Source organism: Neolamprologus multifasciatus, chromosome 3 (assembly GCF_963576455.1).
Source record: "Neolamprologus multifasciatus chromosome 3, fNeoMul1.2, whole genome shotgun sequence".
In the NCBI taxonomy this organism is placed as follows: Eukaryota; Metazoa; Chordata; class Actinopteri; order Cichliformes; family Cichlidae; genus Neolamprologus; species Neolamprologus multifasciatus.
The window spans coordinates 44,838,088-44,863,313 of NC_140441.1; the positions used below are offsets into that span (position 1 = coordinate 44,838,088).

A 25,226-nucleotide genomic window follows, 5' to 3' on the forward strand; every position below is an offset into this window, starting at 1 on the left:
ACATTTAACTCTTCACAGACACTGGCGGGATTGCATATTCTGTAACTCTGACTTTTGCCTCCAGGCCTCCTCCTCTGAGGAGATGGGTCGCTGGTTGGGGGTTTTGCTAGCTGAGACTGGATCTACCACAGACCCAGCCACCTTGCACTATGACTACATTGATGTTGAGACCACTGCTAACGTCATCCAGCTTGCCAAACAGTCTTTCTGGTGAGAGATGCATCCACATCATTTCACATGAATCTTTTTCTCTCTGGTTAATACCTGGAAGAACTCTTAAAGAATTAGTGCTTAATGTGTTTTATTTCTTATTTCATTAGCTCACAATGACTTATATGTTGAAACGTAGTATGTCCGGCTTTTTTCATTTTCCTGTTTTTATACGATCGTTTGTACTATTTTGTAGACTAAGAGATACAAAAATCGCAGGTAATGAAGATATATGAAGGGCACTGTATATTTAAGCCTCAATCGTGATGTTTTATGTTTAGTTTCACCAGTAAGCGTGCCGTGTCTCCTAACCCATATCTGGACAACCCAGTCAGTGGGTATGCCTGCCCCACTGGTATGGCACTACACTATGATGATGTGCCCATAAATGGAATGGTAAGGACACAACTGCTTACTGATGTTGCATATGTACTGCAATGAAAAAAGTGTGAGATAATTCACTTCAACACCCTCTAGTTTGCTTACAAACTCTTGGCTGATTCTTTCTTTTCTTTTCATTTTTTGCATATCATTAACATATTATTGGAAAATGTGTCATTTTTGTTATGACACTTTCAGAAGTTCCAGTGAGCCTGCATGATAAAAATCTTTTTCTTTCCTAAAATCAAATTAGACCAGTTAAAGTAATGGTATGTACTTTGCTATTTGCAATAATGGTGCTCGGGCCCCTTGCATACCACAGCTTTTACCTTCTGCACTCATTGACCTCCTGACAGATTTACATATGAACCTGAGGGCTGAGTCAGTCTGCACCCAAAGAAGAGCAAAATTACACTGTTGCATGATAATAATAATATAAAACTAATAAAGACAAGCAGACAGAGAATATAACATTGTTTATTCATAAAAGATGCTATAATAAAGGAGTAAAGAGTAACCTGTGATTTAACGTTATAGGACTTGGATAAAAGCTCATCAACAATTAAAAAGAGGAAACATTAAATATGTTTTCAGTTGTGGAGCAGTACTCTCCATTTTGGGAAGCTAAACTAAATTTGTTAAGTCAAAGCAATTGCTCTTTAATTTCACATACTGCAGTAATGCTGCTATCATCTTCTTCCTTTCTGTTCTCCTTATCCCCCCCCCCCCCCCTTTATGGCATCTCCTTATTCTTAAATCTTCTGCTTATTGCATGCTCACCAACCCAAGGACCCAGAGATGCAGTACTCCACTCCCAGCACAGGGGGGCGCCAGCGGAAAGAGGAATTGCACTATGAAAACACTGAGCTCTATGAGAACATGCCCTCACCCAAGCCAGTCACCAGCTGTCCTCCCAAGCCTTCTTCTTCTACTGCTGCATCTTCTTCTGCTTGTCACTACAAAACCCCTGTTTCTAAAATCTCCTCTAAGTTCCTCTCTGCTGATTCTAAAACTAAAGACTCCGCTCAGGTGACTAACACTCTGCTGCATAACCTTCATGTTTCTTTTTGCATTTCTGCATATTAACTGTCTAACAATTCAGGGTTTGTTTTAACCTCCTCTTAACTTTTAGTGTTTTTAATTCTCCTTCACTGTTTGTTTACTTAGTGATCTCTTATGTTTATGTATTTAATAGGCCAACATGAAACTAGTGTGAACTGGAGTTTGTTTGCTGATTTTCTTCCTGTGTCATTATGAACACCAAACAACAAAAGTAGAGATGATGCCTGTCTCCTGAAGCCGAAAAGGAAACTGTCTCCTGTGATCTGTTAGGATAATAAGGTGCAGTCGTTTAGATATGTCTGATAATGCAAGAGAAGGATTTAAATTCAATTCTGAATTTAAAAGGAAGGAATGAAAAGAAGCTAATATGGGAGAAATATAGTCTCTCTTTCCAGTCCCAGTTAGTGATCTGGCTGCATAATTCTGGATCAGCTTACTTTTTGTTAAACTTTTAGAACAAAGTGATAACTGAATTACAGTAGTCCAGTGTAGGAAAATTAATGAAATAATAAAAGTGTTTGTAACTTTTTCGATATTGAGTGCAATCCAAGTAGAAAACCTGTGGCATAAACAACAGTGACACATTTTTCTTTGAAATGTTTTTTATTTTTATGGAAGAGCATGTTGGTACAGTTTTGTATGTGTATAGCTTATATGCATTGCTAACATCTATTTGAAGGGTCATTTGAATTGTGTCTTTCCTGTTTGTTCAGCTAAAGGGAAAGAAGGGAGCAACAACCAATGGGGTGGCATCAAAACAGAAGCCAGAGCCAAAGAACCAGCCAAAGAAGAATGGAGTCATTGCCACAAATGGGACTGCGTCTCTGAAGCGCAACAACTCCAGTAAGTTTTGAGATTTGAAGATACCAACAGGAAGTCATCTTGAATTGAAATATCACCCACCTTTCCCAGTCAGGTCTTGCTCTGTAAGGAATAGCAGACAGTGTGTCTGGCTTCTCACCGCTGATTGCTTTCAAGCAAAATTCTGTTCCACAGCAATGTGGAAAATGCAGGATATCTAAATTACAGTTGGTTTAAGTAGAGGGGAGTAAATAACTGAAAGCCTTTAAACCTATCCTACCCTCGAGACAGTCCATGTGACGCATGTGGGCCTTGAGCCTCCTGCCAACTCCAGGGTAAGAGGCGCGATAGCAGAAACAGACCCTAGCTCATTGGAAGAGAGCGAAATGTGGTCGAGTTAATCCTTGTGGTTCAGAAAAATATTTTTTGCCTAATGTGTGAACGAGGAGGGTTGTAACCACTTAGTGTAGCTTGCAATTCCTCCAAATGTCAGAATGGAAACACCAAATGTTTCATGTTGGGTTTAGAGTACCACAGATAAGAGTGCTAAATTTGAAACTATTAGCAGCGGTTTATATGACTGATTCTTCATAATTATTCACAATGAGTGTATTTTTCACTGAAACATAGGCTTGGCAATTAATTCCTGCGTAAGGCACTGAGATCAATGGGTTTCTAAGCAGTTCATCCCCCCCCCTCTCTCTCTCTGCTAGCAAATGACCCCAGTCTCTAGCTTCTAACTTTTTGAAACCAGACTTTTCTTGTGTAGATGGGGACCAGTGTAAGTATGGGAAGAACCGTGTGGAGGCTGATGCCAAGCGACTGCAAGCAAAGGAGGAAGAGCTGATGAAGAAGAAGCAGGAAATCAGAAACCACCTGACTCAGCTGAAGAAGGAGAGGAGAGACCTTCGTGCTGCTGTGGAGGCAGCGGCTGGTAAGAGAGAGAGATAGAAATGTGCTTGTCATTAAAAGACGAGTTTAATAAAGTAATATTTCTCCTCTCTCTCTCTCTCTCACATTAGGCAAACGCTCACATATTTCACTATCAGAGCGCCTGAAGAAGTTGGAAGAACAGTGCAAACTGAAGGAGGAGGAGCGGGTGAACCTGGAGCTGGAGCTAACTGAGGTGAAAGAGAGCCTGAAGAAAGCCCTTAGCGGAGGTGTCACCCTGGGCCTCACCATCGAGCCGAAAGCTGGCTCCTCTGGCCTCCAGGTGAGTATGAAGTTACTTTATAAGTTTGTGCTGCCACGTTAGTGTACTCATGTTTCCTTCATATTTTTGTCTTGTATAGTCACCAGCAATGCTGCGACGGACACACGAGTCTTCTCCATTCTCCAGCTGTGACACCAGTGACACCGAGTCCTGCTCGCTGCCGGTCAACAGCGCCTCACTGCTCTACCGGCAGCAGGGCAGCCAGAAGCCCTCAGCAGTCCGGGGACATGTCCTCAGGAAGGCTAAGGTCAGAGGTCACGCTACACAACGCGACTGGCACCAGTCTTTCTCTGAGAATATGATGTGCCTTTAACTTTACATCTCTGACTAGCTCTGTGTTTTGCAAAACTTTAAACTATACTGGGACCTTTTTGTAAGCACATTGTTTGATCCATTGTTTGGTGTGGACAGGGTCTTTTGTTTTTGAAATCTGGTTTTATTCTCTTTGACTTCCCTGTTTTGTGTGATGTGGCTCCTATAAAACAGTAGGCTGAGTATTTTAAGCAATCAACTTCTTGGAACCTTCTGAAAGGCTCTGATACATCTAAAAGATGCATTCCTCGGCTTAAGATGGTTTTGTCACTCCTAAAATATAGACACATTTAAATATGAATGTAACGTTAGTATCCCCATTCTTTTAGTCATATGTAATATATGTAATTTTAATTACATTTGTCTTGAACTTGTGTGGAAACAGTGCGAGTTAGCTCATAACAACTTGCATAAGAATGATCGGGTCAGCAGCGTTATGGTTCAGGATTCCTGCAGTGCAGAGAACAGCTGTGTGTGTGTCAAGGTCCACAGAGGAGTTCCACCAACTAGATAACCAGTGAAAAAAGGCTAAAAAAGATGGTTAATAAAGTTTGTATTTCACTGCATGCTTCAGTGAACTACAAGCAAGTGAGTTTAGGTACTCCACAAACACGTACACAATTGTGATGTAGCTGCTCATTTGATTTGGTACTGACTAGCAATGAAAAATGCACTGAGGTAGTAAACAAATGAGAGAATCCCAGCAAATGCAAATACTTGCAATCTGTGTACAAGTATGCAAACCAAGTCTTTGTGTTTGTTTGCAGGAATGGGAACAGAAGACCGGCACATAAACCCATCACATACACCTTGCATCAGTCTTCCGCCAATCTCTTTTTTTGAAATTGTGTATATATTTATTTAAAAAACAAAAAAACAAAATACCGTCAGAAGGTGTGCTGAGGAGGATACATGCATAGCATTCACATGTACTAAAACACATGCCTAGTTTGAGTATACTGTAAGTACCACAACATAAACTTTTATACTATTGAACATGTTCAGTGTACTTGCTTGTGCAACTTGTGTTTTCCGCTTTGACATCTTTTCAAGCAAACACCTGTCTTTATTTTTCCTCTCAAAATGTGTTCCAGCCATTTGAAGTTAAAAAGGTCCAAGGTCAAAACCAAGTATTTATTTGTAAATGTTAAAGGAAATACTAGCTTCCCTGTGTTTATTTATGTTGACGTATTTAAAGTATTTTCGTAGAGTTTGTGGCTCTGCTTTCCCACAACATAATTGGTCATCAGTCATGATGCCTCTGTTGTAGTAACAATAATTGTAACACACACCAGCCTGGCAACAATGTAGCTCCTCTCTCATTGATGTTTGAAGAAGTACAAATACAATTGTCCCAACTGTCAGAAACACCGACTCATGGCTAGCAGAAGATTTTGTTAATTGTGTTAAGTGTTTGAAAAGCTAAAGACCTTTTCACACACAGATCATGATGAATCACACTTGAAGCGTGTTTTAATATGAATGTCCATATTTTATATCTGTGACTTTATTGCTATGGGTAATCCGATGGTAAGTTTGTGTTGGTTTGGTAAGTTCCTTGTTTATTCTGTTTGTTTCAGCTTTTCTTTTTGCATTAAAACAACCATGACTGAATACAGACGTGTGGTCTGGACAACTTCCAAAAGGATGTCTTTTTCTGCCAGTTTAGAGAAGTTTATGAACAGAAAGCTGACCAGCTAACTGAAAGTAGATTAGATGCTGAGTCAAATATAAATATAACCTGTTAAATTTACATATTCGATTTCACATATAAGATTTTTTTTTAATATGTGGTGAAATATGTGAACATTGTTAATATAAAGAGTAGGCGGGGCAGAAAAGACAGGAAAGGTGTAACGCTTAAAGAACAACAGGATGCCTTACAGTTAGATTAGATAGTAACATGGTTGGCTATAACAAAGTGAAATTAGTGTGCATGGCATGGGAAGCTCGCTCATTCTGTGAAGGCACCATTAATGATGTAAACAAGTTTAGGAACAACATATAGTCAGGTGACATTTTTTAAGAGTACCTGCCTGCAGTCCATACTCTCACTCACTGGTGAAAGTTAAAATGGAAAATATGACAAATCAGACCAGTTTATCAAGAAAGGCCATACTGGTGACAGACCCAAATAAAATACATATTATACAGCCTATATGTTTATTAAAATGTTTCTAATTAAGGCCTCACTAAGAGCATCATCATCCATGCTTTGTAATAGTTGTATTGTTAATGGAGAACTTGCGCTTCTTTCTGTGTGTGTGTGCTTGTGTTGCTCAGAGATGTCTTCATGGCACATTGCAAATCCTTCAACATTACACTGACTAAAAGGGGGGCACTTGTAAACTCACACTGCTGTGTGTTCTGCTCAATCAAAGACTGTGAGTTTGATTTCCACACTGTTAAACACACATACATTCATCAGTGTCACACTGATAATGGTGTTTCTTTTGTGTTGTTGTTGTTGTTTTTGGACGATGTTTCACTGCCTAAGCTTTGCTACTATGTATATAAGGCTAATTTACTTTATGGGGAGTGTTGACAGATGTAGTGAAAGCATGCACTCAGTTTGGAACTCATTGAACACACAGACACTCACTGGTTCGTGGTGATGTAAATATTTCCTGTCTCCTGCCTGCCGGAATGATATCCCTAAGGTTTTACAAGCATGTTAGCTTAAAGATGGGACAAGAGATGGTGGTCAGCAAGTGTTGACCTGCAACAAAAAAGGATGTCTGATGTCAGTAAATGTGAACCTGCTGTACATAGCTTGGTAAATGTAGTACTGTAGAAGGGCGGGAGGGCTTTGAATTTTTTTTATTTTTCTTTTGCACCATATACATTTTCTCTTGTTTTATAATCACAGACAGTCTCCAACTCGGGGACAGGCACACTTGTACATAAATTAATAAACCTCCGAACAAACCAGTCTCGGACTTTGTGCCTTATTGTTGGTTCTTTTCAAAAGCAGAGCAATGTATTGACCACAGAACAGTTTTCCAATTGTTTTAAATGAGCTTTGGCCCAGGGCAAATGGCAGTGTTTCCAGACCTATTCACATCTGGCTTCTTCTTTAAATGTTAGAGCTTTAACCTGAATTTGTAGATAGATCTAGATATAAACTTTTCATAGACATTGATTTCTGGAAGTGTTCCTTCCAGTGTTCTACAGGTTATGCACATCCAATACTCAGAATCCATCATCATTCCTAGCATTAAAAGTGTAAGAGGTTTGAAACTTTCTAGTGACAGAGTCAGAGTTGGAAATTTTCTTTAAATTTGTCAGTCGAGTTTCACTTTAGTCATGTGTATGGTAGAGCTAGTCTATAGAGCTTCATCAGGACGTAGTAGATTTCACTGTTCTACAATTCTCATGTCAGAAGAAGCTTTTATGTTGTTCTTTGATGGTCAGTGTACGTTCACAATTATTTTAATTTTGTTGACACAGACAAAAGCAGAAATTTTCTCAATGTATATTTTGCAAAAATGGAAGTTTTTTTTTTCTTCCAATTTTTGTTTTTTGATTAATTCTATCAAGCCATCAAACCCAGCAAGATTTAGATAGCTTGGTTTGTGTGTAGCTGACTGAGAATAATGAATCTATTTAGAAAATAATTGTACTTTTTAATAGTGAGAACGTAGTGATGGATGTTTACTGATTTATCAGTGACATCCATTTACTCAAAAAAATACTGATTAGTGGATGACTAGAATGTATAGTTTATGATTGTTGTACAAAATATAACCAGAGGTGATGTGATGCTTGTGATTTTTTTTAACAGGACCCTACAGTAGGATGAGTACCCTAAGTTCACCAACCTTTTGATGGCTAGGTGTGCAGTTCCTGCTTTAAATGCATTCACTTTTTAGATTCAGAAATTTAAATCAAGAGGCAAGAAATGTTTGCACACACTTATGAACTTAAATCAATAGTGTCTTGATGTATGCTCAATCATCCAGGTAAGGAAATCTTAAAAAGTTGATTCTGTTCATCAAGTCTTATCTTTTTTTAGTGGGAGAAACATTTTGTCACTCATCCAAAAAAGGTACATAAGATGAATAGAATCAACTTTTGCCAGTTAAAATAATAGTGTCACTGTCCTCTGCTAAGACTGGAGATAATGCTAGCTAGTTCAGCTGGGTAATATTTTCTTAGAACAGCAGGGCTACATGCAGTGATGCTAGAATTAGCCATGGTATCAAACTACCTTCAACAGGTGGTCAAGCTGAGTCCACAGGCGCACTACGTTTCCCTGGAGAGCTCCTTCATTCTTCATATATCCGTGTCGGGCAAGGGTGTAAAGCCCGCGGCTGAATGGTCTTTGTTCAAGCACACACGCTTTTTGGCAGTGCACAGCTGTGTAGAAAAATCCAGGCAGGCTAATCTGAAAAGCTAATCCGCGAGTTTACAGGAAAGGGAAATGGATTTTCAAATGAGAGGCACAAATCGCCATTTTAAATGTCAGAAATAAATCTTTTTTTTTTTTTTATCCATTTAAATTGTGTTTTAAAAATGATTTTGAAAATCTGTTTTTTAATTTAGAATTCGAAAATAGTTTTTCAAATGCGGTTTATATTGAGAATTTAATTTTTTGTGATTTGAAGTATTTATTAATAGTAATAATAAGGTTTAAAAATTTCATTTAAAACGTTTTTTTATTTTAAATTAACTTGTTAAATAATAAATTACTTTAGTGTTGTTTGAATGTTTGAATAAATAAAATAATTTAAAAACATGAAATCGTAAATGAACTTAGAAATGCATCATGTATTGTACAATTCATTATTCTAGCACAGAATTCAATGTAACTGTCTGGAGGAGTTATAGCTGCTTAGTTTATTGTCATCTTAAATATATTAAAAAGTCTCTTTTCACATGAGTCAGATAACTCCCCAGAAATGAAGCCAAAATGTCTCTACTGCCCCCTTGTGTCTGGCTGCAGTACTGGCGTCAGACTAAAATAAAAAATAACTAATTTTGTAAAGTTTGTTTAGCTCATCTGTGCAGGTTAATTTATCCTGAGAAAAACCATTACTGTACGTTTATTATGAGTATTATACTGTAAGAGCAACAGGCTGGACTCTACAGCTCCTGTGCAGAGCTGATTATTAAATATGTGCAAACAGCAGCACGTTTTCTGTCTCTTGCCACATCTGTAAAGACAGTAACACCAAAGTTTAAAAAAGGTTGCACTGCAGTAGCACCTCATTAATCATTCACTATCGATTAAATGGTAAATGGCCTGTATTTGTATAGCGCTTTGCTAGTCCCTAAGGACCAGTACATAAATAGCAAAAGCTATTTATGTACTGAAACAAACTATGGCCATTTGGCAGCTTAAGTTAAAATTTGTTTAATTTTTCCACTGATTAACTTTTAGTTCTGACTCTGTGTATTTATTTTACTGAATTAGTTTCAGTTAAAAAAACAGTCTGAATTAATCTTAATGAGGTATTGTTCACAACGTTAGATGTCCGGTACTGCTTACAGCTTACATCCTTTGAGAAAAATAATTGAAAGCGTTAATATTTGTTGTCCAATTCTCAAGCAGCAGCTCAAACACCAGTTATAATACCTCTGCATGTTGCTGTCTACTATGCAGCAGAAGACTGAACCGGGCCTGAAACCTGCTCCATCATCTCATCTTTGCAGTTCATCATGCAAAAAGCACCAACAGCTCAAAGGTAAATATAGTATATAAGGTTTTGCACATTGTAAATAAACAGCTCATATGTCAGCAGAAATGTAGAACTAAAAAACATGTAAGAGTAGAACTTCAGATCCTGAGTGTGTGAGGACAGGGAGGATCAGCTTTATTTCAGATTTGAGGGATAAACTTTATATTTCAGTTTGTGATGGTTCTGTTCCCTTTGTGAATGCAGGAGCTGCCCTCAGATTCAGACCTCAGCTCCACCCAGTGACAGCAGACCGATCATCCAACATTTTCACATGTTAAAATTAACTGATGAAAACAGTACAAAGGTTAAAGTATCACATGTGCTGTCCATCGTGGTGAAGAGGGAGCTGAGTGTAAAAGCGAAGCTCTCAATTTACCGGTCGATCTACATCCCTACCCTCACCTATGGCCACGAGCTGTGGGTAGTGACCGAAAGGACGAGATCGCGGATACAAGCGGCGGAAATGAGCTTCCTCCGAAGGGTGGCTGGCCTCTCCCTTAGAGATAGGGTGAGAAGTTCGGCCATCTGGGAGGGGCTCAGAGTAGAGCCGCTGCTGCTCCACATCGAAAGGAGCCAGCTGAGGTGGTTTGGGCATCTGACAAGGATGCCCCCTGGGCGCCTCCTGGGTGAGGTGTTCCAGGCATGTCCCACCGGGAGGAGGCCCCGGGGCAGACCCAGGACACGCTGGAGAGATTATATCTCTCGGCTGGCCTGGGAACGCCTTGGTGTTCCCCCGGACGAGCTGGAGGAGGTGGCTGGGGAGAGGGAGGTCTGGGCCTCTTTGCTTAGGTTGCTGCCCAGTGCTGTCAGTGAAAGCTTCAGCTGTTTAATTGATAAAGTTAAAGACAAAAAGTCAAAGGTATCATCCATTTAACTGGTGTCACTATATATCAGCATTAACAGTACCACAATTTGGTGGTTCAGAAAGCCACTGATCTCAGACCTGCAGAGCTTCGGTTTTAAAAACTGAATGTACTCAGCTGCATGAAGAGGACATGAGATTTTCTCTGACACAATAGACCCTGACAAGAAAATGCTAACTTCCTGTTTTAAGACCAGATGTAGAGTTGTACATTTCCGGTAGGGTTTTTTTTGCAGTCAATCGCTACTGCGAAGATGGACTCCAAAATCATGTCCAAAACACGAAAATGGAAGAATCACGTTAAGTTACAAAGAGTAGTAGGTGGGAACACTTACCATTACTGTGTCATAAAAAATCGAATGATCAGTTTTGACGTCTGAAGAGTGTAGATCGATTGGTTGTTTACATCACTTAACACAAGCATAACTTTAATTACAAAATCAGAAGACGCATCATCCACATTCAGAAGCACATCTCTGTATAGTGACAGTTCTCTAGCATATCGAGACTATCTCTCCACACCGTTACATATTCCATGTGTACGGGGTACGACCCCCCCCCCTTGGTCGTGGCGTGTGGATATTTCTTTAAATCACTCCGGCACGCCCGGCTACGCCCGGCTACGCCCCACAGCTTACGTATAAAACAGCTGTGCAGACGTGACACCGGTGATCGTTGATCTCCACTTGTTGTGTGTGTGTGCGAAAGAGTGCTTACCTTGAGAGTACTGTGTGTGTGTGTGTCTATTGGAGCGTGCTTCGGCATCCTCCGTGGGCGATGTATTTCTCCCTTCTAGGTCCCCTGGTAGTAGTGATGGGCAGATGAAGCTTCATGAACCACTGAACCTTTTCATCCAATTGGTTCACCCCAGCGCAAAGCGTCTTGAAGCTTCATTTGCTCTAGTAGGACACCTACTGGACGTAAAAATATTAGTTGGCATTTTGCACACAGCCTGTAAATGTCAACAACAAAAGGAGTGTGTAAAACATGTATATTGTAGTGATGGCAGTATACTGTGTATATTTATACTGGCAGTATGGAAAATGATTATTTGGAAATGCTTAAAATGGAAATGATCATTTACTGTGAGGTGAGGTGTGGTTGGGGTGTGGACAGTGGTTGTGCTTTTGTAACGTTGAGGTATGGACAGCTACACACTGCCTGTTCACATCTTATTCGGTAAAAACTAAATTTTCACTGCTTTTATGACCTTTTTAGTGGGGAGAACATAGCTAGGATTTAATGATTTAACAAATCTTTTAAATCCTTTGTCCTCCATAATGCTAAATGGCTGGGAGTCCTCAATCACCATGCTAACCAGGTTTTCATCTATTTGAGAGAGAGAGATAGACTTTATTTGTCAGTTGGAGGTCTTTTGCCCACAACCGAGATGACAGACCTTGCCGACCGTACATACAATACACAAACATCACATTGGGGAGACAGGTCAGGCTAGGTAGCGTGGAAAAAAACCATCGAAATGTGTAACACAGAAAAATAATACAGGAATGCACAGATATCAACACACCATAGCACAATAAACACAGACAGCAACATGGGAAAGAGTTCCAGTGTGTACATCTGATCTGGGGCCGCTGCAATCTTTCGACTGCGCCTCCAACTGACCCGATGTCCACATCAGAGGGGAGGTAAGCGTTGGAGGTGGCGTTGGATCCGGGGTAGGGAGGGTGATGCATCAGTGAGTGCTTATCAGTATCAGTATATGTATGTGTGTCCGTGTCCATAGTTCAGCTTAGACAGTGTCCTTCACCCTGGCAGGCTAAGTAAACAGTCTTCCAGCCAACCCAGGAGGCCTTGCATGGAATGGGAAGGAACAGACTAAACACAGTCGTTATCAGGGTGTTTTGTTCAGCTCCGGCCTTGCAGCTGGCGCCAAAGGGGTATCCGCATAAGTGAGGGTATTTTTTAATTTAGTACAAACAGCTCATATGAATTTCAAAGCAGTTCTACAGTCCAACACTGGTCTCTCAATCTCCCGTTGGAGAGCCCCGAGCTTCACCATACTTGCGTTCTGTGATGTTGTCATTTCTTGTGCTCATGGAGCCAATTTCTGAGAACTCACGGCAGTGTGCCTCCCCGAGATGTCATCCAATTTGCGCCCAGAGATGTTATTCCGGGCTAGCCCTTCCGAGATGTATCCAGTCAGCCATAGCCTCTCCAAGATCTTATCCGTGCTGACTCAATGAGCCCATTTTGAGAAACTCATGCCTCTCCCATCATTTCAATCCCAGCGGGCAGCCTTGTGGGGGTTTGAACAGCCGGTTCCGCTTTCTTAATTCTTTGATAAGTCAGGGCCAAGCCAGCTCCGATCAGCCAGAACCCTGTTACCATGGTTCCGAATAGGTAGATATCTTCAGCACTCAGGCTCACCCAAGCCCAAACTTCTCATTGAGAAAGGGGTGTAAATTGCAATCCATAATTCCTCTTTCAGGTTTTAGAGAACAGACTGTGAGAGAATGTTCCAGGAAAAATACAAAAAAACCACGAGACTAGACAAGGACATAAGCAGGGAAGATAAGGGAGAAGAGAAAAAGTGTGTCCGCCTCCTCCGGGAGCCAAAGTAGAGATTGTTCTCCTGAGGAAAGACAACAAAAACAATGCACAAATATAAATATCACACACGTAACTTATAACAGTTGTATAATATTGTTATATCATTTAGTAACATTACTGCCTGCTATATTATCATGACATTTGATGGCTCACTTGGTCTTGCTCCACAATCGGTGTTCCCCCTATTCTCATGCAAAGCTCTGTAGTGCCTAAGCATGGATAAGGTGTTGTTATATCCCAGCTCCCTGGCACATAGCAAACACTTCACCTTGTACAAAAGTAAAGACAGCTTAACATAAATTGTATTGCACCATCAGTATTATGAAAATACATCTTCTGTAGAAATTTACATACCTTGTTGGGAGGAATAAAATCAAAATGTTCCCACACAGGGGAGGACATCCTCCTCTTCCAAGCTGGCTCCATTCTCTCCTGACTTTCTCTCCTCACTCTCCTAAACCTCCAAACTCTCTCTAACTCTCTCCAAACTCTCTCTAACTCTCACTAACCGCAACTCTCCATCAAACACCCACATTTTGAATGAAGTCTGAGGGGTTTATATCGCTGTCATAGCTCGCGGCAAAGTTCGAACCACTTCATGAACCAGTCACGTGGTACAGCCGGGCAGCGAGGCTTCGGACGTCATCATTTTCAGCTCCTCCCATAAATGAAGCAAGCCTCGATACGCGCATTGCGGAAACGCCCCCTAAATTACTCAACACAAGCTTTGAAGCCTCGATACAGAACGTCACATCACTACCTGGTAGCCCCAGTATTCCCCTGGTATCCCTTAGCTTGGTTCCCACTAGCTGGCCCTTGCTTCCCTTTGGTTGGTTCCCCTTCCCCGGCATATCACCTCGAAAAAAAAACAGGCTTATGTGCCGGTCGGACCATGCTGTGCAGCTGCCGGCTAGTGAGTAGCTGGGCTACAGTGAGAGAACACGGCTTCAGCGTTCAAGCATACGCTGTCGCCTTGGCACTGTGCGACTCGGCTGCTATACGTCGGCTGCACAGATGGGATACGGCTTCAGCGTTCCAAACATTCGCTGTTGGCCTGCTTAACACTGTGGGAATAAACAGTGGGGAATTATGCTACGGTTCGTGCCAGCTAATCATTAGCCGGCTTGCGAGTAGCATTCCAGCCAGTTAGCCTGTCTGGCGTGTCGCCCGCAGCTCGCGGGTTAACGCGGCCAGGAGGGCTCCGCTCGTGGCTCGGCTGCATTGGGGAAATGTGTCAGAGTTCCAAGCATATGCTTTTACCTGTCAGCACTGTGACGCAGGAGCTAATAAACAGTGGAAGGGGAATTCAGGTTGCAGCTAGCACCGGCTACCTGTTAGCACTTTCTGGTTAGCGTGTGGCCCCGCCGCCTTGCTTGGTAGCAGAAGCATGGCAGCCCACACGTCCAAAACATGTCTGTGTTTTGGACGTGTGTTTTGTCTGAGCATTTTTGCCTTTTTATGGTAGGCACGAGCAGTGTGGCTGTGCCTGGGTGAAAAAGGGCAAATATATAACTAATATGGATGCAGCCTAAAACATGCTGTGCTGGCTGAAGTAGCTACTGCTTGCATGCACTGCTTTGTTGCCAGCGCAGACTAGGCAGACCGTGCTGGGTTGAGAGCATTAAATGGCCCGCCCCTCCCCCTTCTCCTGCCTCCAAAAATGAGAGAGCAGGCTACTATGGGGAACATGGCTGTCACTGCTGTGACTCCAGTTAGGCAGGCCATGGGCTGGGTTCCCTCCCACACCTGTTGCTGATTTACTGCTGGCCCCTCCCACATCGTCCCTCCCATGGCTCCGCCTCTGTGAGGCCTGGGCTTGGAGGTTGACTGTCGGGTGGCGGATGTTGAAGAAGCTTCCATCCTCTCCTCCGGTTTTGCCCACCTGTCCCTGGGCTGCCCCCTGCTGGTCCCCAGGCACGGTGTCTGGCGAGTTGGGTCCCTTCAGCTCCTGATTGGAACATGCCGGGTGTGGGAATTAGCCCTTCCTGAGGTCCCCTCTAGCTGAGTGGACCTCTGGGTTGTTGCTATCACGCAGCCTCAGCGCCTACTGCCTAAGGTGCCGCTGCTGCCTGGTTGCAGGCCGTGTGTGCCCTGCCTCCTGGCGTTTATGATCCCCTGCCCGCAGTTGGATGCTGCCGTGCATGGCGAGAGTAGTTGCGTTTGGACCCTCCACCGTAGCCCCCCCCCCCCCCGGTCCCTAGTTGCCCCTTCGGGCCTTCCCTGGGCAGGGCGGCATGCCCTGACAGGGGCGTGAGGGTTACTTATGCCCTGCTGGTGGCCATTCTGTCACTCCCTTTATGGATGGTGCTTGACACGACAGCTGCAGGCGGGCTGGGCATGGAGAGCCCACCCCAATCCTGTGCCTCTCAGGCTAAATGAGGATGATGGCTGCAGCGTTCCCTCCCAGGGCCCCGCCTCTGCGAGGCCTGGGCCGGTGGAGGTTGATTATTGTGAGGTGGATGTTGCAGAAGCTTCAATCCCCTTTGGCTGCCACTTGGGTAGGGTCCGGACGGGTGAACCCATGTCTGGGTTCCCTGGTTCTGGGGCCCTCCCACGGCATTCCCTTCCATGGCCCCGCCTCTTTGAGGCCTGGGCTGGTGGAGGTTGATGGTCAGGAGGTTGATGTTTATGACGCTGGGCTCCGGTCAGACGACTAGAGTTGCTTGATGGAACTGTCTGTCTGGCCTGCGGCCACCTCGCTTTAAGAAGCTGAGTTGCCTCTGTAGGCGTGCAGAGACGGCCGTGTTCAGTTGAGTTGTGTCTGACCTCGAGTGTCTCATTGCGAGTTCACTCTTGAGGCTCCACTGTCTGCAGACGTGCACGTGGTGATGGTGCTGGGGGTAGACCGTTGGGTCGTTGCCTTGCTCAGCCCTCCACTTACGCAGGCTAGGCTGCCAGTGGCTTCAGCCTGAGGATGGACGGGTCACATCCCAAGCTTCACCCGTGGTTGCCCGTTTCGCCGGCGTACACGCCAGTCGGACCTCGCTGTGGCGAGTGAGAGTTCTCCAGCTGTAGTGCCGACTCTCTGTCTGGCATTGCCCGCATGTTGTAGCCCTATGCGACCAGCGGGCTGTTACTTGGCGGCTCGGTGTGCTGCGTTCCCTGGCTATCTGCCTCGCGGTTCCCGGGCTGACCTTGAGCGGCCGATCACTTGCGGTCCTGTGTCCTGCAGGACCGGTTCAGGCCAGTCTGGCATCTGCAGGCTGCTGCCTCCGCCCACTGGCTCGGCCTTTGCGTCTGGCTTGGCCCTGACCGGAGTGGTGTGTACATATGTGTATTTGTACATAGTTCTTTGGTCTTCACTCTCGGTGGTTCGGTTGCACTGTCTCCTCGTGGGGTGTCTTACAGAGTTACCCCGTACATATGGTATATGTAACGGTGTGGAGAAATAGTATTGATATGCTAGAGAACGTACGGTTATGGTGTAACCTTGGTTCTCTTAGTGAGAGAACCAAGGCCACTCCACCATGAGGCCACTCGGAAACGCGTTCCGATCAAACAATCACCGGTGTCACGTCTGCACAGCTGTTTTATACGTAAGCTGTGGGGCGTAGCCGGGCGTGCCGGAGTGTCTTAAAGAAATATCCACACGCCACGACCAAGGGCGTGTGGTCGTGGCGTGGCGTGTACCCCATATGTACGGGGTACATATTCCATATGTACCCCGTACATATGGAATATGTAACGGTGTGGAGAGATAGTCTCTCACTAAGAGAACCAAGGTTACATCGTAACCATACGTTCTTATGATTTAATCAGGCAAATGTTCAGCATTCAAACTACAGGTGAACATTAGTCCACCAAAGCATTAGTCAACATTAGTCATATTTTTTCCAAGTACACACCTACACAACATGTCAACAAACTGTGAAAAAAAAAAGCCACAGAAAGAAAATAAATGAATGATTGCTGGTAAGGGTCTCTATATATTAGTATTTACAACGGGTATGTTGTGATGTACCTTCAAAATTATAGCGTCCCCTCGCTATGATGCGGTTCACTTTTTGTGGCCTTGCTGTTTTGCAGATTTTTTTTTGTTCAATTTTGCAGGATTTTTATTTTTATTCTTATTTTTTTTACAGTGCATTGTGTTCTGCGTGCTGTTCAGTTGTAGGCCATTGTCAATCTCCTCCGTGCCCTCTCTCCTGTACAGTGCAGAATCGCTCCATCGATCGCTAGCAGTGTGACTCTGAAGTGCTGTATTGTATGTTTGTAATCTTTTTCCCCAACAAAAACAACAATGTCGACGAAACGTTTTGCTCCTGCGGTACCTGCGGTAGCACCCAAAACACAGCGGAAGATAACCAGTGCACAAAAAATTGGACTTCATTGATTCATTAATGATTCATTAATGTTGAATTCTCTGGCAGCTACTCTATTCACATGTTCTGGACCTGAAAACAGGGTTTGATCTTTGGTTTCATTCTATAATACTGGACTTATTTTTCTACAAAGGTTTGAACTTTGAGAGTGTTTAAACAAGAGAGAAAAGTGTGAAAATGTTAATGCCTGTCTGAGAAGTGTATAAAGTGTGTAGTGAGGGGTTTTACAGCCAAACATATGAAATAATCATGGTTATTTTTAGAACATAACACCCGCAATAAACGAGGGACCACTGTATACAAATACTGAGAAGCATAAAATTTGAATCCTTTCTCTCTTTTGCTCTGAGGCGCAGGGGAAAAAATACTGACGAGACGATGAACATCATCTACAGATATATTCGGTTAATGCCCAAGACATCTTGAGAAATGTAAATTGCCACTTGATTCATCCATTTGGTTGACTTGTTTTGGAAAACCCGAAGGTAAACAAGGAGTGACTATAACAGTGGAAACGGAGCGCTATACAGGAGTTTCCCCACCGGAAGTAGCATATGCTAAGGTACACATAGTCTATTAAATACAACAAATGACAGGAGAATGGTGGCTAGGCTGTCATCCCTGTTAGACAACATCTCCCACCCCATGCAGGAGACTGACAGCACTGAGCAGCTCCTTCAGTGGCAGGCTGCGGCACCCACAATGTGGGATGGAGAGATTCCACAGATCTTTCCTCCCTTCTGCTGTCAGACTCCACAACAAAGACTTCAACTGATCAAACACATACAGCCACACATGTGCAATAGCAATAACACTAAGTGCAATACTCTTTTCTGGCATCGTTGTATTATACTTAATTGTATATAGCATTTGTATTCTATTCTATGTTATTTGATTGTATATAGTATCTTATTTTATTCTATTCTATTGTGTACAGTATCTTATTGATATCTTATTCCAGTGGGGGTTTTTTTTCCTAATTTTTCTATGTAACTTTGCACTGTCCACTGCTGTAACAAAACAAATTTCCCACGTGTGGGACTAATAAAGGTTACCTTATTTTAAATAAAACCTGATGAAGGTCAAAGGTCATCACTTGTATGTCTAACTAAAAACTTCTGATCTAGAATTCTTTCATTGTTTTTTGCCAATAGTGTTATTTACCGTGAAGTAAGACAGAGTCATTCATACCAGAGTAACCAGAGAGGATAATATATTTTTAAATATATAACTTTCTGCAGGACTGAATATAATATCTTTATGTAAAAGTCCAGAGCCTCTGAGGATTATCAGAGTACTTTTAACATTACACAAAGCAAAGATCTCCATCACAGTTTTCATAAAATGCTGGGTTTATCCATCTTTTGGGGTGGGCTTACGGTGGAGTTCTGAAGATTTCCCTGTAAGGGAGCTGGTGGTGAAGATTGTGAGTTCTGTGTGATCCCTGCGATGAGCTTCAGTCTTCCTGATGCATCTTTTATACAGTGGCTTCAACGCATACACACATTTAGTGCACAAATGTTGCCACTTTATGTAAAATTTACATTATTATTACATTAAATTTAGTTGGAGATTAGTATCTCTCTCTAGTAACTCTAGATATGAGCAGCTGTTGCAGCATTTGAAGCTGTTGTTCCTCTCAACATATTCACATTTCTCTTCTGTTTTTCTCTGACAGAGTAGTGATGGTAAATTCGATTCTTTTTACTGAGTCGAGTTTGAATGAGTCATCCACCAAAGTGAATCACGTTTTTTGAGTCACTGAGTCCGTTGACCAGAGAGTGCAAAAAATGTACATTTTCTCTTTTCATGTATATCCTACTGCTAAGATGAGTGATTGAAAAAGAAAAACAACTATTTTTATAGAACAAAAAAAATTTCTATAGGGAACATTTATTTTATTTATTTTTATTTTATTTTACTGTATTAGTATTTTCCTCAAATGTGTCAAATATATATATATATATATATATATATATATATTTTCTCATCTAAATGTCCACTGAGCTGTGAGCCAGGGGGCGGTAATGTGCCTTAACATTGGTTGCCAACCAAGAAGAAGAAGAAGCTGTGAACCAGGAGAGAGGGGTGAGTGAGTGAGTGAGGGTGTCCAAATTCATGGGCTGCATCCTGAGGACGCATTTGTAGACCGAATACGTCACAGTGATGCGCCGAAGGCTGTCCAAATTCGTAGACTCTTCTGAATGCAACAAATGTTTCCTCCTTTTCCCCGAATTTGAAGGATGGTCTGGTGTGTCCTTCGTGGCCCACCATATCCCATAATTCATAGTGCGGCCCAGCCAAACTCCAGTTTCCGGCAATGGCAGCTGCTACTAAGTTTTAAAATTACTCTTATTAATCTTTCTGGGTCAGAAAATAAACTTTTAACATATTTTCAGGTGAGAAAGTGGGTGTGTAAACTTCAAATATCTGCTCGGTTTATCAAGATATTGCATATTTGCAAAAGTGCTTCGACGTTTTCTGAGACGTCTGTTACCCTCCAGCTCAATAGCTAGCTGAGAGGGCGAGGGTTCACTAGAGCCGCAGACAACAGCACAACTCCCGGCACATCATTTTCAGATAACCGTGGACCTTCGCTACTCAGGTTAAACGTAATATATAAGTCACTTAGACAACCTAAAAATGTTATTGTTGGGCTTTTTTCAGTGTTTTATTTGTTTGTGAGGAAATCAGTTTGGCTGAGATTAAAGTTATTAGATTAGATTAGATAAAATAAAACTTTATTAATCCCCCAGGTGGGTTCCTCCTTGGTTTTCACACAGCTGAATAAACGTCAAACAGAAAACTGATTAAACAGAAGTATGAGACGGTCGAGAATTTACGCCAGTGTCCTCTTATATTTTAGATTGCAGGGAGCAGACGGCCGAGTTTATTAAACTTATTAAACGCAAATCAGAAGGCTAGACCGTCCAATTGTTGTCGTCCCCCCCACCCCCCTCTCACACACACACACACACACACACACACACAATTTCTTTAATGTTGTAAATCAAACTGAAGACAAGAAAAAAATAATAATAAATTTGTAATAAATGAGTAGCAGGAGACAGAGACAGTTAAGTGAGTTATGGCATCTTTACTTTGGATATTTAATCGTATAATATATATCTGTTTAATTAACCAGAAGTAAATCTTGTTGGTTTTACGCAAATTTATTTGAAAAAAAAAAAAGAGCTCAGCAACGTATGCCATTTGAATGTGATTTGGTTATACAAAAGTTTCACTTGAACATGCCTTCTTCTAAAGCTCAGAAGAGAGCCAACATGATAAAGTGGAGTGTGCTACTTTTAAAAATGTAACCTTATAGATATACCCATTGCTATAAGATGGTTCAACAAAGTCTTATGACTTTAATTTTCTTAAAAGGCTATGCAGCTCTTGAGGTCAAAGTGAAAATTTAAAATGTAATCCATGTGTTTGTTATATCTAGGCTGGATTACTGCAGTTGCTCATTATCAGGTGCTCCTGAAAGCTCCCTAAAAAACCTTTGGCTGAACCAAAACATGGATGTGAGATTATTGACAGAGACAAGCGTGAAGGATGATGTTGCTTTCATATCAACTTATCTTCATTGGCTTGAATTCAGAATTTAATTCTCCTTATATGTAACATCCTGAATATTCAGGTCCTGAGACTTAATCTAATTGATTATCCCACAATTAAAAGGCAGGCTTGACTGTTGTTTTTAGGGTTTTAAAAATGAAAATATGAATTATATACAATGCAATATTAGAGTACTCAATTATCATGCAGCGCCTTATGAGCAAACACTTTGTAGCAGTGGGGAGAAAACTCATTAACTGTTCTGCTCAACTTCCCAAAATTGTCAGTTGCTACACTTACCTATAGTGTCTAAATGAAAGAATGGCAGGTATAATTTAGGTAAGTATACTAAAAACCACATAGATCTTGCAGGACTGAAAACTGGTACATGGACTGGTCAGGAATACAAGTGCTCTTAACTGGCAACAGTTGTAGAGAGACTATGATTATAAGGTACTGACTATAAAATAAACCAGAAAAACTGTAGTAAATGACTGACAGAGACAATGAAACAAATATCCAACTTAACTTTTTTTCCCCCCACAGATGTTGTCAGTTTTGTCAGTCATAAACATTGCTGTTCTTGGTCATGACATAAAACATTTACATAACCACTGAAGCATACTTAAGAATGTAAGTCATTTGAATGTGATTTGGTTAGACAAAACAAACATTTAGTATTGACATGCCTTGTTGTAAAATATCACAGTGCAATATTTTAGTAGCATTTATTTTCAAAATGTTTTTAAAATTATTTAAACAATTTAATATTGTATATAAAGAAATGATCCATTCAAAGAGCTGTTCAAAGAAAACTAAACATTATTCAATTAATTCAACCTTAATTTAAAAATCTCAAACTTTATCCAAGTGTTTTAGCCAGTTATAGACGACTTTTTATTCTCTCTTGTAGTTTCCCTAAAGCTCTTGGAGCAGTTGTTCCATATCAGTCAAGAGTTTCATTTAGAATACAACACAGGATGGGAACAGAACAGACTAAAAACCTCATAGCCTCATACAATAAACTATGCTTGTCCCGCTAGACCTTTATATTTCCAGTCATTAAATTTTAGTAAAGAAAATACACAGTGTTAAGTTTTAATGTGTGTATAAATCCCAATGATAAAGAGCCAAAAGGACTTTATGGACCATGACTATAAATCTTCATTTTAAAGTCTTGAATTTCCATTTCTATGCCAGTGATAGGCAGTGATAATTTATCTGTAAAGCCAGATAACATAAATCAGACATAAAGACCTGTATAACAAGTAATTTTCAATTCTCAGTTTTCAGTTAGCATGTGGGAATTCAGCAAAAACTTGCGTATGGGAGGAGTTCAGTGAGGCAATGGAAATAGACTTTGGGAATAATATCAAAGGAATTCTGGGAAACCATAAACTTCTTACACGATGTACAGTGCAGATGGGGTGTGGCTGACTTCAAATGAGGATATAGGCACGCACTGCCAGAGGTGGGTCGAGTACCCAAAAATTGTACTCAAGTAAGAGTAGCATTACTTTAAAATATTATTACTTAAGTAAAAGTGAAAAGTAGTCGTCAAAAAAGTTACTCAAGTAAGAGTAAAAAAGTACTTGGCGAAAAGACTACTCAAGTAGTGAGTAACTGTTTGAAATGTCCGATTTATTTTATAAATAAATGCTATCAGGCAAACAAAAATAAATAAATAAATATACAAATTTTTGTATTTTCAAATATATATGTAAAAACATCAACAAAATAAGGCACAAAAATTCTAATCTCCAGATTTCAGTTTTTCATAACAAAGCTTTGTGTGCATTTATTTCTGCATATTTAGCAAAAATGTGCCATTTCTTCACTCAGTGAAGGGATGGTTAAGCTTCAGCTGCAGTTTGCTCTCAAGGTTCTTGCTGTGAGGCTGTAACTGTTTAGCAGTTAACAGGAGTTCTGCATGACAGAGAAGTCCTTCACGAGCTCCAGATGCAGGAAGAGCTATACTGATTTTAATCGACAGCTTCCTGATGTGAGGAAAGCCATGCAATAGATCCACACCTCCAGTGAATGGACATGAAAGGTACCTCTCCAGCTCCCCTTCTTCTGGCTTTCCTGACCCCGTGGATCCATCATCTTAGTCAGTTAGGCTGCTGTTTGTGCAGGCCTCATCCAGCTCTGAGTCTAGGTGATGTCTGATGAAGGTGAGACCTGTGGAAAGATGTATGGTTTTCAAAAGAATTAGCTCTGGTCATTATAGTGCTGTACACTGGCAAAATGCGGATGTTTGGCAAGAAGATTTGATCACACTGGAGATGTTTTTTACTAACTCTTGTCCAAAAACAAAATCTTGTCATTCATATCCCACACAAACAGTTTGCAATTAATTCCAGATTGCTAGCCAATAGATCCTCCTGTTTGGTTGTTACTCTGAGAAAAGACGAGAAAGACAACACTGTCTTTCTCGTCTTTTCCCATAATGTGATATAGCTCTATTTTTCTTTTGCCTGGGTGGCAGCTCTATGCTTCCGTATCCGAGGCTTTTCAATGTTGCCTCACAAAATTATCACGACTACAACAACCATGAAAAGAGTTGGATGGACATTGCTGATCAATTGCAGCTGCCTGGTCAATGTTTTTCATTAGTAATTTAGCAAAGTTGACGGTGGTGGTGGTGTGTGTGTGTGTGTGAGTAAAAGACAGAGAGGGAGAGCGAGAGACAGATTTTGTATGATAGGTTTCATGTTATGGACACACAGTTTGAGCACTCAAGTCGCATCAGAGCATCAGGCCGTATAGACCCTGCATCGTGACCTATGAACTTCTAACCCCTGAGATTCAATTGTACAGTTTGAGCAGGAGCTGAATAACGTGACTGGAAAAAAAATCGCAGTGTTTGCCCAGCTTAATGCAGACTGTTTAAACTAAACAAGCTGCTGTTTCGCATAATAAACCCTGTCACCCACAGTATTGCCTTCTAATTTAACAGTTAAAGCAGTAGAGACGCAGCAGGGCCTAAGCAGGGCTGGGCTTGGTTAGTACTTGGATGGGAGACTGCCTGGGATTACCTGGTGCTGTAAGCCTATCATTTTCACGTCACTGAACTGCTTTTGATCCAGAGAAGGGGTTTATTAAAAGACCCAAAGCAGCTGCCCATTAATGAGGGCACATTAACGACATTGCTTTTGGCTGTTTTCACCAATGTCTTGTTCTGCTGGCTGAGGCCACCTACAACACACCGGGCCAGTGCTGCTGGCCGAGGCTAACTATACCACACCAGGCCCTGTGCTGGTTCCTGAGGCCATCTTCAAAAATCCAGGGCCTGTGCTGCTGGATAAATGCTAAACTGAGTCTTTGGGTTAGGGTATTAGGCAAGCATGCAGGTAGGGTTATAGGATTGTGTTCGTAACTTCAGGTACTGGCCACCTCATCACTTGATTCCATAAATTGACACATTGTGCTGTGGGCAGCAGCTTACGGCCATACCACCCTGAGCACGCCTGACCTCGTCTGATCTCGGAAGCTAAGCAGGACTGGGCTTGGTTAGTACTTGGATGGGAGACTGCCTGGGAGTACCTGGTGCTGTAAGCCTTTCATGTCATTGAACTGCTTTTGAGCCAGAGAAGGGGTGTATTAAAAGACCCAAAGCAGCTGCCCATTAATGAGGGCACATTACAGTTTTTTCTGATTGCTTAAGCACATTTTTTGTAACTATTGGCTATTTTTGCAAAACTCTACACACAAATAAGAAAACCTGTCACCCAATTATCAAAACATTGTAGTTCTCTTGCAAAAGCGAACACAGCTAGATTAACTCTTCACACCTTCGTAAAAATGGTGCTTTCGTATCAAACAGTACACACAAGCCATCATCTACTAAGCACACAATGCGCCAACTGCACACTGATGGTATGAATACAAAACACATCTGGCTTTTGCTTTCTCTGTGCACAAGCTAGGCCATGTCAGTTTGAGCTCATACTTTTGTCATAGGTCTGTAAACATGGAGGGATCCAAACTTCAAGTACTGGTGTTTATTTACACACATCAAAACAAACACAAGTGTTTATTTCCAATTATAGGATTATTTGCAATCGCCATATTGACTATATGGGTTTCTTGGTCTGCAGTGAACAGGCTTCCTCTGCCCCCAGCATCTGGTCATCTAGCAATTCTGTAAAGTAACAATTTCAGTATTTTTACATCTATGGTATTGTTGTGTTTCTCATTAGCATATGGCAGTGCTACAAATCTTAGTGCAAAGTGACTGTACT

General features: G+C 41.7%; 1 protein-coding gene and 1 pseudogene across 5 annotated transcripts in view; both read left to right on the forward strand.

Moving 5' to 3' along the window:
- afap1 (actin filament associated protein 1) overlaps positions 1-5,985 on the forward strand; it is a 91,188-nt gene extending 85,203 nt beyond the window's left edge. For 3 of the 5 annotated variants that reach the window (XM_085155417.1, XM_085155419.1, XM_085155420.1), the window contains exons 11-18: positions 65-210; positions 492-606; positions 1,381-1,620; positions 2,367-2,496; positions 3,224-3,388; positions 3,477-3,667; positions 3,747-3,914; positions 4,747-5,985. In XM_085155417.1, coding sequence (XP_085011543.1) covers positions 65-210; positions 492-606; positions 1,381-1,620; positions 2,367-2,496; positions 3,224-3,388; positions 3,477-3,667; positions 3,747-3,914; positions 4,747-4,773 — 1,182 coding nt within the window. In that variant the 3' untranslated portion in view covers positions 4,774-5,985. The remainder of the gene's footprint in view (positions 1-64; positions 211-491; positions 607-1,380; positions 1,621-2,366; positions 2,497-3,223; positions 3,389-3,476; positions 3,668-3,746; positions 3,915-4,746) is intronic. The other 2 variants (XM_085155421.1, XM_085155422.1) reach the window with 1 other exon arrangement.
- An 18,439-nt stretch (positions 5,986-24,424) lies between these two features.
- Positions 24,425-24,543, forward strand: LOC146523355 (5S ribosomal RNA; annotated as a pseudogene).
- The last annotated feature ends 683 nt before the right edge of the window (positions 24,544-25,226 follow it).